Below are 15,275 nucleotides of genomic sequence, written 5' to 3'. Positions count from 1 at the left end.
GTCCTTTAAATACAAATGTACAAGTTTCTAAGATTATCATCATTAATTTAAACTTCAATAAAAAAAATTGGTATTTACTTTTTAAATAACACAAATGGTAAGTTAGAAAATTCATTTATTGACCTTTCAAAGAAAACTATATTTTGGGACATCCAAAATAGAATATTTTAACATACACACTATTTTGGCATCCAATGTTTGGGTCCTAAATACAATATCATAAACACAATTAATTCCACATAGAGAGACCATGGAGGTGGACTAGTGGAGCAGTGGCTCATGGAAACAGGTGAGAATCAAGAGTCCTCGATGACACCAATGGAGGACCTCGAGGGTGGTGGGTCTGCCTTAGACAAGTCGGCGAATGAAAAGTAAGCTGCAATCATGACACTTCTAAATTGGAGTTAATTGTTTTTCTCATGTTCACAATATCAAAGATTTTAGGGTTTTTTTTTTTTTTTTTTGGCCAAAATGCAAAACTCACTCTCTAAGTTTCACAACTTTTCATTTCAGTTCTGCAAGTTTACATTTTGTCATTTCAGTCCTCTAAGTTTCAATCCTCCTTAATTTAGTCTTCTATTAAGATTCCATCCATATCTGTCGTTAACCATATTTAGTTCTTAATTAATTATTTATATCTTATATTAAAAAAATGTTAATTTAATTTTTTTTTTTTTTAAAAAAAAAAACAAAACAAAGATTAACCCTGAATTCCCTTCCTCATGGCTTTCACCTTCTTCATTGTTTTCATCCCCAAAAACCTTCCTCATCATCATCATTCTCTTGAAGTAATTCCCATACACATACTCTTGCATGTACCCATTTTCGTCATCGTAAAACACCACATGCTTGTGCCACTCCCAGACTTTGCAATCAGAGTCAAACTTCTCATGATACAAAATGCACATGTAGTGTTCACCAATAGGTACAGACTATCTAGAGTTAGGCTTCAACGAGTCGAGCTTCCTAGCTGTGATTGCCTTGATAATCTCCCTCTCGATTGTTCTTTCTTCTTTAAGTATTTGAGCTCTGTGTTTGCCATTGGCAGTTTCTTAGGGTCAGGATTTTGGGGTTTGAGAGGGAAAGAGATCGGTGTGGAGGCGTAATAGATTTAGAGATTGAAGATATAATTGAGGTTGCTGGTGGGTCTATATGAAATCATTATTGTTTTTTTTTTTTTTTAGGAACAAATTCATTATTGTTTGATTGAGGTTTTGGGACTTTTTCTTTTGGTTGTTGTTGAGGTCCAAAAAATCACAGCACCCAGGCCCAAAGAAATGAACACAAGGTGCCATGGAAAATGAAAAGAAATGGTAAGCCCAAAAGGCTTGAAGCCCAAAAACCATAAAGAAAAAGACAAGCCCGGAAACCTATGAGAAAAGAGAGAAGAAAAAGAAAAGAAGCCCAGATTAGAAGATTGGAAAATTACCAACGTAAAAAGAAAGCTGAGTCGGGATCCTCAGAGGTTGCCAAAGGCTAGGGATCCCCAAGGCGTGTAGCACAGCCAAGAGAGGATTAAGACAACTCAAAGGAAAAGCCAAAAGAACATAAGAAACAGAGGATGGATACGTCATTCTCAGGTACCAGAGATCCAGCATGAAAAAGAAGAAAACCTGGAGTAACCTCTCACATCGCAAGTGGACAGTACCTCGGCGAATCAGAATGAAGGGCTATAAAAAGGGGAGTAGTAGCAAAGGATTTTCAAACTGGCAGAGTGGGATTCTGCCCATTTGAGAAAAAAGATAAAGAGGAAGGACGGCCAAAAGCTAAACCATGAGGAACGTGACATCAGAAACCAGTGCACTCTGAAATAGATAGTCGGCCATGGGCTTTTGAGAAAACAACACCAAAAGGAAGAAAAAAAATGAGAAACAGGGAAAACTCAACCTTCTGGGTGATGGGCACAAAACGGGCTCTGGTACCCAGGGGGCAAAACAAGGATTCAATAGTTCCCCGAGACCCTAAAAATAACACTATAAATAGGAGGGAAGGATCGTGAAGAAGGCAACGGAAATCAGAACAAGAATCATTTGAGAAAGCTCTGTCAAGAAAAACTCAGAGAAATTAGTAAACCATCTCCCGGTATCCCAGAAACAGCTACTATAGCACATACTCGGATTCAAAAAGATTCAAACTTTGCAAGTCTTAGAGGCTTGAATAGCCATCTAAATCTGTAATTTCTGAGCTTACTTGGACCTTGTATCATGTCTTAGTGAGCACACTGTAATCATAATAAAGAAAATTTAATGAAGCATTTCTTATTAATTTGAGGATCCCTAACCATTACTTTGTACATTTACTGTTTGCTTTGCATTACTTTTGCTGTTTTGATTGTTGTTCAATACAAATATCCTCATTTGTTAGTTTATGTGTATTGTAGGAAGTATGCCTTGTGTACCACTTGATTCTTAAATAGCCCTTTAGCTGTGGTGAATCAAAACCCAGTCCACCAAACTATAATCATTTAGCCTAGGATCCTTGGGCTTGTGTGCTAAAGAAAAAGCACTCTCACAGTTGTTTTGGGAATAGGGAATAGAAAGAAGGGTTTTCACGTGGGTGGGGGTTAATTTCTCGGTTTTTTTTTTTTTTTAAATTAACGTTTTTTTAATGTAAGAAATAAATAATTAAATATGGTTAACAGCAGACTTGGATGGAATGTTAACGAAAGACTAAAATGAGAAGGATTGAAACTTAGAGGACTGAAATGACAAAATGCAAACTTACAAGACTGAAATGAAAAGTGGTGAAACTTAGAGGGTGAGTTTTGCATTTTGACCTTTTTTTTTTTTTCTATTGCAAACTTTTAGAGGTTTATCAAAGATAAATTTTACCACTGCGCACTTTTGGTGCAGTGGTCACTTCACAAGTATAAGTGCTTATGGGGTGTGGGGGGGGGGGCAAGGGTTGAGATTCAAGTCTCCAGAAGGGAGCTTTACACACATATACACTTAGATTATGCTAGAGTAGAAATTTTATCTTGTATAAAAAACATTTTAAAAAAAAAGATAAATTTTATTCATTTTCTGGACTAGAGATATTTGATAGCTTGAAACTCTTGGATGTCCATATTATCTCAAAAAAAGAAAAAAAGAAATGCTAACAGATGCCCTTAGGGCAATGGTTAATAATCCATTTTAAAGAAATTTTTTATGAGAAAAGAAAAAAAAAACAATTAATATTTTGACAGCTTTTTCCATTTCCCATAAAAGTGGTGTCAAAATTTTCCTAAAATGGATTGTACATTAACCATTACTCTAAGGGCACCCGTTAGCATGACCCATAAAAAAAATTAAATGGGGAGAAAAGCCAGGGCCTACTTGGTGCTATGATTTGACTTCAAGAGGGCAGCATTTGTCATAGATGCACACGCACAATGCACACATTATGTGTAGGACAAAGTTTGGCTCCAAACGTGTATTTTGGAGTCTTGAGCTCCAACCACCAATAGGAATATGACATTAGTCCTTATCACACATGTCAACTTCTTATTGGTGGTTTGAGCCCAAGGATCCAAACATATTTAGAGACAAACCTTTTCCTGTGTAATACTCAAGACCAATCTAAATAATAAAATTACACTAATATGAATACTAGGTTGTATTTTAATGTTATAGAACCCATAAAAATATAACATATCTACAATGTGTTTATTTGTTAGGATTTATATATGAATAAGTTGTGTTGTAATTTTTTTGCGTTATCAAATTTCACTTGTAATTCTCATGTAATTATGTTAGTAATTAGATAAAATGATTATATTATAACAATTTTAAGTCATATTGTAACCATTTGTGCATCTAAAACTTCAAAGTTCAACAAAAATAATATCTAATTATGGAATTTATTCTATAATTTTTTTCAACAATTTATTACTTATGGGCAAGACTTAGATACAGTATTTAGGTGTTGTTCCTTAGGTTCCCCTTTTAAGATTTTGTCATGTGGATTTTTCCTCGTGGGATGGAAAGTGTATTTTTTAGTTAAGTAGCCATGTGGCTATATCTTAAGATTCAGCCATGTGGATTTTTCCTCATAAGATGGAAGTGTATTTTTTAGTTAAGTAGTTACGTGGCTGAATCTTAAGAAAGGAACTTAAGAAATAACACTTAAAGTACTGCACCTAAATTTTGTCCTATTACTTATACATTCAGTTTTATGTAAAATAATAAATTATCTTAGAATTTGAGCTGATCTGAACCATTTTAAAGGTAGGGTTTTATTTTTTAATCTTAAAAAAAATATATTGCTTATTTATTATATATTTTAAATCCTTTTTTTTTCTTTTGTAATTTTTTGACATTATGGAGCATCGGTAAAAAGAGGAAAGTTCTTTGTCCCATATTTTTCAATTAAGTTTCACAATTTTTTTTAAAAAAAAAAATTAAAACAAAAAACCTATGTGTTAAAGAGGGAGGGGGAGTTTTTGTTGGGCTTGATCCACTCCTAATTGTAAACCATCTAAACTCAAAATTTAACTTGGACACTCGTGACTAGCACATGATTAATTATCACTAGACGGAGTCTCCCAACCACTACTAGAGATAAAGAAAAATCTAGATTTCCAATGTCGAAAGGACGAAGGGAAATCAACTACGAGCCTAGATTTCCTATCCCAAGGTACAAGCTCATAATACTCAAACTGCTTAGACTCCTTGAGATGATACAAGTATAAAAGCTCATCCATCCTAATCATGTCCTCGTTGTTTGTGATCAACCAAATTGACATGCAATTAATGACGGTTTGCCATGAGTTCGGTATAAGTTGCCCCGGAGTAATATTAATATGATGAAAAAGCTCCATTATGAAAGGATGCATAGGGAACCTAAGGCCGCACAAAAAAGCAGCCTTGTAGAAGCAAACCTTGCCATGGGTAAAGACCTAAGCTCTTTTGCTTTTGTGAGGAAGACGAATCCTAGTTTCATTGGGAAATTGGAACCTATCCCTGAATCTAAATAGCGTATCTTCGTCCAAACCACACGGTTCATTAAGAGCATCGAAGGACCTAGGCTTTTTAGAAGATGAGGGTTTGGAAGATGAGGGTTTGGAAGAAGAGGGTTTGAAGGACGAAGGTTTCGAAGCGGTAGTGTCTATCTCCATCTCCACAGGTTTATCACTAGATGATAAACTCGTCTCCAGCTCACTAGACCTAACCACAGACCTTTGCCCCTCTTCCACAGACATTGCACATAGCAGACGATACCAATTTAAGGATTGATGTAAAAGTGGGTACAAATTAGTCAAAATAGGTCTGAATGAACTATCCCTAGAAACAAAGAAACCAACGTAGGGGTGGTGGCCACTTGAAGTTTCAAGAAAAGCTCCTAGGCGAGCAAAAAAAGAAAGAGACAGAGAGGCAAAGATTCCTAACTTCAGAAAAGTCTACCATTAACGGATTGAAAAGAAAGCGAGAAAGGTTCAGAGAAGATCATACCTAAAGAAAAAAGGGCATAGGAAGCTCTAGCTTGGAGAAGGAGAGATTTGCAAGAAAAATAATGAGGAGAGGAAAAAGGAGTAATGAAAAAGGCTTATAAACACCCCCAAAAAACCGAAGTGCTAAGAAAACCAAAGGCCTCATCAAGAGATGTGCCCACGTATAGCCAAACAGCTTATGACACGTAGCCACAAAGTGTGCGGCGTTGTCACATCGCATTAAATGCGAAAGAAATGGAATCTCAAAAGCCACGACTGGCACGGGATGACCTTTCATATTCCTAAGATCGTCAATACACGTAATGACGATCACGGAATAGGGGGTAAATGATGAACTAGAAAATTCTCGTCGTCCAAAGAAGTTGTCAGACAACCAAAGCACCATAAATGAACATTTAAAGCATGATCCGTTACACATAGACAGACATAAAGATATGACTGTTAGAAGGATCTTAACCCAATTAAATTGCCAAAAGCGTTACAAGAAGGCATTTAAGCCACCATTGAAAGCCTCCAACGACTAGAAAGGCAAAGTCCTATATAAACTATGTTAAACCTCTAGTAAAAGGTACAAAAACATCTTTCATAGCTTTACTAATCTATTGATATCCTCTTCTTAGTATTTGACTTTATCATCAAAGGCTCATTGGCTTGCACCACACTGATGATATTTTCAAAAAAAACACCTTTGCTCTTGTGCAGGACTACATATTCTTTTGGTCAATCTCCGTCTGGACGAACCTATCAACTGACGAATTTAGCTTCATCAGTAATTAATGCAATTCACTCTCAAATTCATTGTTGTTATTCTCTCATTCTTAGATATTTTAATAATTAGTTCTATGCATTCATTATTTAATCCCTGCGCAACAGCTTCTGCTATAGCAGAGCTTTCAGTGATCAGTTGATGTTGATCAATGGAATGAGATGTACCCTCTTCTGTTAGTATACATGCTTTGGTGATTAGTTACAAAATAAACAGAAAAAATGAATAAACCCTCTTTACCGTGGAAAATTTTTTGTGCCATATCAAAAGACACAACATTACCATAACTCACTCATATAATAAGTTGTAATTAATAAAGAAATGTCTTCATATAAACTCATCATTACCTTTTTTTACCCGCAACAACTCACCACATAAACGACTGTAGCCGATGTTAAACCTTTTAACGTGGCACAAGAATTACTCCTTTACCGTCTTTGTTAAGCAAATAGTAGATTCCTTTCCTGATTGACACTAGTCTAGTTTTCTGTGCTTTTTACACAGTGTAGAGTGAGACAAAAAGAAAGTCAAAAACCTAGTTATACTTGAGGTTACAAGTTCCAATACCATGAGAGAGTAATGAAACAGTGCCAGTTTTCGAAGAATATAAAGCAACGCGTTGGGCATAGGGTAAGAGTCTAGGAGCATCTCATTGTTATCGAAGGTCCTATCGGACCTATCCTATGAAGGGACTAAGCACCTAATTATTATTATAATATTCAGGCTTGCTACCTTTTCTGGTTTAGTGGATCATTAATCTATTAACTATTAAGCATACATTTAAACAGCAAAGTCCAAATTACTCAATTCAGAAAACTTTCTTATTTTAAGATAAGTGCAAAGCAATTTTAGAAGTTCTCTCCATATTGGGCCAAGAACAGCAGCAGCTTTTTGTAATATAGTATGGAGTATTTTTAGAGTTCCAAAAAGATTTAAATAAATAAAATAACAAAACAAACGAAGGAAGCTCAGATCTACTATAAGCCAAAAAAATATATACAAATACTTTAATAAGCTTTGTTTTCAGGATTACTGAGTGTTTTGTTTAGAGTAATCCTATGAACACAATTTTTTTTTTGGCAACAAATCATAAAGTTGTTGAAGTCGTTGATTAAAAGATAAACACAACACAGCATTCACATCAATATTTGTAAAATATAATAAACTCACATTTTAGCCAGCCAACTCCTAAATCCTCTTACTTCAGTACAAGCGTAAATTTACATATTATTATACCTTTACAAATGAATATTTTAATAATTCTCTACTTTTTTTTTTTTTTTGAGAGAGTTTTAAATTATGGTGTCTGCTTCATGGTGACTCATTATCATCAAACCATCAATCGGTTTTTTTGTGTAAACAAAAATTGAATTCCAAATCTCTTATTCAACCATCAAAGACTTATTAATTGAACTAACTGGAACCTACAATTCTCTATTTTTTTTGGTTTCACGTGAAGATTATAGAGAGATTATTTGAGATAAAAATAAAAAAATTAATAATAAAATAATATTTTAATGAAATATAGTGTAAAATAAATAATATAATGTGAAGTATTTTAAAAAGTAAATGCGTATAAATTTGAAAAAATAAGTTCTTATACCAAAATAAATAAATAAATAAAAATTTACACTAATAGATACAAATGCTCTATCACTTAAAAGAACATTAACTTTTTCTCAACTATTTACAATTGAATATTTTAATAATGGTGAAATTTATCGTAAATCTGTGTTATGCATAACATTATTGTTTTGTTTAAAGCTTAACGTCTGATTGCTTCTTGAAATTCTTGCCAATCTCCACACACAATCCCATGCCTTTCTAGATCTTTTCCTGTTGTACTTTTTCAACATACAGAGCCCTTTGACACAAACTTTGTAGCCCTATCAAAGCAAAGATTTAAATAATGCCAAAATAGGATTAAATAATGCAAATAGGATTTAACTAAGTCCAACTATCTCTCTCTCAAAAGTTTATTCCGTAAAAGAAATATAAATTAACTCAGGTGCTAGATTCACTTCATGCAACCCAATGTCATGAAAGGCCCAACTTTATCCTATTTTATTTTATTTTAGGATACAGAGCCCCTGGCACAACAATCAAATACTAAAAAAAACAAAAGCTAAGGAGATTTTTATTAGTTTTTGGAAGAAAAGTGGATGTTTACTAGGCAAATAAAATTTATGGAGATAGTTGCATGATAGAATTGAGACCCATCATCCGTAATGGAACACGCATCAAATTGTTTTCTTCTTCAAGCCAATAATTTTGACCAAGTTGTTGCTTCCCAAGAGACAGCACCTCTTGGTAATTTTCAAATATGGTGGAGCCAGGAGGCTAACTTCACACACATGATATTGTCTTAGCGAGTGGATCTCTATGCACCGACAATTAGACCAGCAGCTCGATATGCATTTGACGTTTTTGATGCTCAAGACTTTGAGGGCTTTTATGGGGTTTAACTCATATGGTGTGTTTATTAAACCATGTATTTTTTTACATAGGGTTAGTTAAGATGTGAAAAAGAGACCAGAATGTAGAGAGACAACATTTAACGCCCATTGAATTGTGGGAATAAAAAAGTGGGTGGTCGGTAGGATCCATTGAGAGTGATATGCCTAAGATCTAATCCCATAATGTTGACAAGGATTTCACCAACCTAATAATGATTCAAGATGAGCCACCACCTTATACCACTTTTACAAGAAATGCAGTAGAGCAATTGATAGGCAAAAGTGATGGATAGCACAGAGAGAGAGAGAAGAATGCGTGTAGGGAATTAGTCAGTAATCCAAATGGATCTAAATGTCTAAAGTCCTCCAAATATAATAATGATGATATAGAATCAATTGGCCTTTGTTGATGAATATCAAAGCAAGTTCCTGTTTTGGGCTGATATTTTTGTGGGATAAGGAAAGGGTCCACGTGATATGATAGTGAAGCAAAAGAAAAGAGTCCATAATCGTACTAAGATTCATGCATGGTTTCAAAACAAGTAACCACAATGAAGATAATTGACCCATACTCTTACACAACTTTCCGAATCCGTATCTTTGGCAATAATGGGATGTTGTACAAGTAATCTTCATCTTTGTTTCCCCCTTTCTCTGAATAGAAGTAATCTCCATCACCAATGAGTTTATCAAACCAAACTTTTGCTTACGGAAAACTTACTTCACGACAAACTTCATTTCACAACATGATCTACTTCAAAAGTTGTGTAACATCCTCTCTCAGCATGCGTTTGGATTGCGTTGGGCTGAAAAAATTTTGCGTTTTGCTGAAAAAATGGTGGATCCATAGTATTGTTCATATATTTTTTGGTACTATTTCAACTAACTTTTACCTTTATTTACAGTACTTTTAATAATAAGTTTTCAGTTTTAGCAAAATAAACTGTATCCAAACACACCCTAAATATCCTCTCTAGATATTCAAAGTCAAATTAATCTTTGGTGCAAATCATGGAATACTTTTCTATGTTTTTAGTAGATTTGCATTCTCTCTGTCTCTCTGTCTCTCTCTCTCTCTTTCCAATAATTATCTTATATATCAAATTATCAAATATATTCATTTTATCTCATTATATGAATCTAACTGTATAAGACTCACACACTACGAAAGGGGTGATGTATATACCAATGCATGAAATAGTCTCTCAACACGGAAAATACATGCCATAAAATGCTAATAAGACAGGTATAAAACAAACAAAAGGCAGCAATGTCCTTCGAAACAGATGCTCTACTGTAGCTTTCGTGTTAGTAACATTCCAACATATCATTGCTACAAAAAATGTAGGCAATATAACATTTAATATCAATGTCCTTGGATACTCATTTAGTAGTTTTCGCATTACTAAAGTGCTAATGAATTACTATTACATAATAAGGTCTTAACCGAAAAACAAGGTCTCTTTGAATACCTTTGCCTTTTTACAATGTAGCACATATTGCTTGATATGAATGACAGTGAATTGATAACGCTTTACAAAACATTGGTCCCAATGACTATGAGTCCCTATTACAATTTTCATTTTCAAGGAAAGCACCCTCATTCATTTCAATTTACAATCTTGTCATTGATCTATAAAATGATTGCTATAACAAAAAACAAACAGCTGTATCCAATGCTTAAAGCTTCCACTTCTGCAACATTAGGAATATAAAGTGATTACTAAAAAATAATAATAACTACTTAAAGATTATACATTTTCATTTTTGGATGCCCCCAACAGTATCCTTAAATTTCCCAATGTTGCATCTAACCTCAAGTTAGTGTACTTGAATGTCTCTTATCTGCTCTACAATTGTATGAAAAACCTGCAAATCAAACTTGAAAAATTTTGACCATGCAGATATCTTTTCATTAGAGGGGCGTGTTCAACTTTAATTACCTGTGATTAGATGATACAATTATAATATAACTCAAACCACATAAAGGTACAAGAAGTGACCTAATTTTGTATAGCATTTTGACTTTGAATGTTGTTTGTATAACATCTGTGTGCTAGAAGCCTTGTGGGGGCATTGAGGGTGCCAAATAATGTTATTTTTCTTATTTTTATCAAGAACCCCAAAAGGATGTATAAGAATCCTGACCACTGCAATTCTGTAACTTACAGCCTGTGTCATCAGACTAATCATACAACCTTGTTTGCTTGAATCAGGACTCTTCTAAGCTCATTTGCAATACCTTGCAACAGAACAGGTTTCCGAATGATTCCATTAATTCCAATATGCATACATCTTTCCCACACATCTTCATCAGCACTAGCTGTTAAGGCAACAATCAGTGGCCAACTACGGCTACGAAACTGTCGAAGTCTTGCTGCAACATCAAACCCATCCAAATCGGGCATGTGAAGATCTAAAAGAATGATTTGGATAGAAGAACCTGAAGGGCCAATAGCACCAAGGCATTCAAATCCAGAAGATACGGCAGTAACTGTGCAACCTAGCTTTTCAAGCAACTTTCGTGTCACAGCCCTGTTCACGTCATCATCATCAGCTAATAAAACTTGTAAGCCTCTGAAAAGAGAGTTAGAAGGTGGCTGCTCTGAAGATTCTCCAGGTTCTGAGATTGCTATTGCAATGGATGGTCGGAGTTGGAAGCGAAGAACAAGTGCCATGCTTTGAGCAAGACCTTGAGGACTAGGGACAAGTCGTATGTTACCTTGCATTAACTGCAACAATAAATAAGTGATCAGAATCATCAGATAATTTAAATTAAAAATAATTATTAAAAAAAAAAATTAAAAAAAAAAAAAAGGCTACTGTCAGTTGCCTCAGCAGTGTTTGAAGTTAAATATGTATAAAGTTCCGAATCCAACTGAAGCAGTACTAGCAGTAGACCCTTCTCAAGGTGTGAGATACTTGCATAAGTTAAGAAAAAATATGAGAAGTTCTATATGCCATAATGGTTCCATCTTGTAATAATGCAAATACACAAGTAACCCTTTACGAATTGAATAAATTGATTCATGACAATGTCTTTCTGTTCACCAAAATTTAAAAACTATAAAACCATTTTGAGGATCTCAGCCATAAAGATATCCAATCCAACAAACATAAAAGGACACTATGTTCTTCCCAGAAAAAAAGAAAAAAGAAAAAAAAGGAGCAGTTGTGCATAATGTGGACAATCAATGCCAGCTACGGCTGATCCAAGATAAACAATAAATTCTGTATACACTAAGAAAACATGTGAATTGGAATATCACAGTAACCAAAACAGCTTCAGTCCTTCTCCTTTGCAAGTAGTCAATCAAGACTCAAGAAACCATTATAATATGTTTGGTTTCAAGAACAACGTCTAAATTTATAACTAATCAGGACCAATTACCAGATGAAGGAACAAATAAAATACACACAAAATCCATCATTCTCACCTGTACTAGTTTTTTGCAAATGCTGAAGCTCAAGCTTTCCTCAAGGCCGTCGCTGGTGTATCTCCTACCAACAGGCTGTGCAACAGAAATTGCACCCTCCGATTGAGAACCATTATTGTTTATCCCAATCTCAAATCTAACATATACATCCCCATCAGAAGAGCCATGCCTCCAGGCTGACCATCTTTGATCATTCCTTCCCTGACTTCGACTCTCTTTGAAAACCCGGAAAATTACAAAACCCCCTCCATTGTTTCCATTCAACAGGTTCCCAACCATATGCAGAATCACCTGAAAAACCCTTCTTTCATCACCCATTACATGATCAGGCAGTGTCTTCTCAACCTCAATTGCAAAACCAAAGCCTTTATAAACACACAAGCACTTAGCTAGGCAAGCTGCTTCTCTTATCATGGCATGTAAGTGAAATGATCTCATCTCTAATGGAAATCTTCCACTATCTTTCCTAGAATTGTCCATCACATCATTTATCAGGGTTGATAGAACAGTGCTGGTCCTCACCATTGTGTCCACAATGGTTTGTTGATCGCTACTCATATTCTCATCCTGCATCATTGAAAGCAAACCCAAAATTGAGTGCATTGGCCTCCTCATCCCATCACTCATTACCTTTTGAAAGGAATTTCTTGCCTGGCTTGCCATCATAGCATTCATTTTTTCCTGTTGCAAGGCTCGATTTCGCTCGGCCAATTTCTCTCTCATGAGCTGTGACTCTTCAAGAAGAGCAGCATGGGAAAGAGCCACAGCCACCTGATCAGCAACTACCTTAATAATCTCAATTTCCTGGCTGCTCCAAGATCTAGGTTGTCCACTTGGAAGAACCAAAACTAATATTGCATAACAAGCCTGTCTCATCTCAGGAGTTCCCCCTTTGAAATTGGAAACCCGAAGCATTGGCATTCGAATTGCAGCTACTGGTCCTGGCTCACCTGTCTCTCCACTGCTTGCAGCGGCAAGTGCTGAGTCAGGGCTAAGGATATTCACTTCATCGCTCCCCTTGATCCTTACAACATCTGGAACAGTAATTGGTATAGAACAATTATATGAATCTGAATGATTCCGCCTCTCATAAGCCTCGTGGGTCAAGTTCATCTCTGTTTTATTCTCATTAGGCATCCAAACTGCACAGTTCTGCAAACCCAGTGTCTCAGATAGCTCGTTTAGGGTTGTGTACAAAATTGTATGTCTATCAAGGGATTTCCGAATCTCTTGAGTAAGCATCCGAACATGCAACCCAGCTTCTTTTTGTTTCATAATAATTCCAACCTCTCGTCCTAGATCCCAAGTCTTCTTCTTCAACATGAATTCCCTCACCTTGACTTTGAGAAGCAAAGGGATGAGAGTGATGAGTGTGATAGCAGTGGCACATGAGACCAAAGCAGTGAGAATCTTGAAGACCGTGAGAGCCAGCATTAGCTGAAATGGGTGTGGACCATAAGTCCAGCCATTGAGCAAGTGGGTCAATCCACACAGTACAATGAATGAAATGAACTGAAAGAGAACCCATTTGAACGGGACGTTTGAGCAGCTAACAAAGTAAAGCAGCTCAATGGGTATCGAGAAGTAGGCCACAGCAATCAAGAAATCACCCACTTTCTGACACTCGAGAATGCTCTCAATACTCCACAAGCTACCCTCATCCTCACAGTTACATCGGGGAAATCCGTTATCGGCTGCAGATACTGACATAATAAGAAGTGAAATCAACAGCCCAGATGCCAATGCCTTTGACATTGTGCATCCAAAGAAAAATGTGCCTTCAATCCATTTAACAATAGAGTTTCAATCCTCCACAACCCCAGCAGCTACAATAACAAACTTCTGAAACAACTATGTATTGAATTATAAACTCAAATGCCAATCTACAATTCTCATTTCCTGTAAAAGAAACATGTGCAGCAAAATTGGAAAGCTTATTTAAAATCTCAAGGAATTCAACGGAAATGCTTTAAGATCTAACACACCAACCATCTATATATAAACACTATTTTCTTTTTAAATACTCTTAAGAATTTAGCTAATTCTCTTTCTCCATAATTTGCCCCTAATCACTTAAATATTGTAACTATTTTATTCTATAACAAATTCATGAATAGCACAGTGAAGAAGATGACGACATTTTTCTCCACCAAATTAATATACCCAAAAAAAAAAAAAGACACCAAGCCAGAGACCCTCCAGGAAAAGAAACAAAAAACAAAACCCACAAGCAAGATATCATTAAAAAATCAAGCTTTAAAAATAAAAAAATAAAAACCCACCAACCTTTACAAACCAAAAAACCCGGAAAAAAAAAATCCAGAAATGCAGGTCAAAGTAGAAAACGCACCTGAAGACGCACAAGTCACAATACAAAACCCAGTTTGTAGATTTTCCAATCAAACCCAGCTTCAGATCTTATGCTTCACACATGCAAAGCGTTTAAACTCTGCACCCCATTTTTTTTTTATAGCTCTTCTTCAACAACAATCAGCACCAAATCCCCACCTTTCATTTGCACATGTCAGCAACTCCCCTCCTCCTCCACCACCACCGCCACCGCCACCTCATCTTCTTCCATTAGATTAAAAACCATGTAAATTGCTCATACAAGAAACAAAAAAGAAACAGGCTTTATTTCTATTTTTGTTTTTGTTTTTTTTTCCTCCAAACTCTTCAGCTACCTCTGTTTACAACATCCAAAATAAAAAAAGAAAGCAACTTTCTTTTTCTTCACCAAAACACTTTCATATTCTTCTTCTTCTTCCTCCCTCTTTGTTTTTCAAATTTCAAACAAACCCAAAAGCCCAACCAAAAAAAAAACCGCTTTGGACACAGAGAGAGAGAGAGAGAGAGAGAGAGGTCGTCCGCGCCGTTGTTTTTGTAGGGAAGGAAAGAGTAGGAGAAGGAAATAAAAAGGGGGAAGGAGAGAAGGACAAGGTGGGGAAGGAGAGAGAGAAGTGTGGGCCCATGGGGGAGTTACATGAAGAGAACTTGGACGCTCTTTTGAAACATAACGTCCTCGTCAGAACCAAAACAATTTTACTAAACAAAGAGGAATTCTTAATGAATTCTTTTTCTTTTTTTTTTCTTTTTTCTTTTTTGGATTTTCTATCTCTCTCTCTCTCCAAATTCCAAACGTTTCTTTCTTCTTGTTGAACCAAATCCGCTTTACATGGTACAGA

General features: G+C 35.6%; 1 protein-coding gene across 1 annotated transcript; it reads right to left on the bottom strand.

Moving 5' to 3' along the window:
- Nucleotides 1–10,602: 10,602 nt before the first annotated feature.
- Nucleotides 10,603–14,862, bottom strand: LOC115994744 (ethylene receptor 2-like). The gene is made up of 3 exons (XM_031118980.1): nt 14,441–14,862; nt 12,091–13,989; nt 10,603–11,385 (listed from the first exon to the last, which is right to left on the bottom strand). Exons 2-3 carry the CDS (start codon nt 13,843–13,845, stop codon nt 10,843–10,845), a joined length of 2,298 nt encoding a protein of 765 aa, XP_030974840.1. The 5' UTR covers nt 13,846–13,989; nt 14,441–14,862; the 3' UTR covers nt 10,603–10,842.
- Between the last annotated feature and the right edge of the window lie 413 nt (nt 14,863–15,275).

This window comes from Quercus lobata, chromosome 6, assembly GCF_001633185.2.
Source record: "Quercus lobata isolate SW786 chromosome 6, ValleyOak3.0 Primary Assembly, whole genome shotgun sequence".
Classification (NCBI taxonomy): domain Eukaryota; kingdom Viridiplantae; phylum Streptophyta; class Magnoliopsida; order Fagales; family Fagaceae; genus Quercus; species Quercus lobata.
Note: the sequence above shows the minus strand (reverse complement) of the source record. Positions and strands in the feature narration are given on the sequence as shown.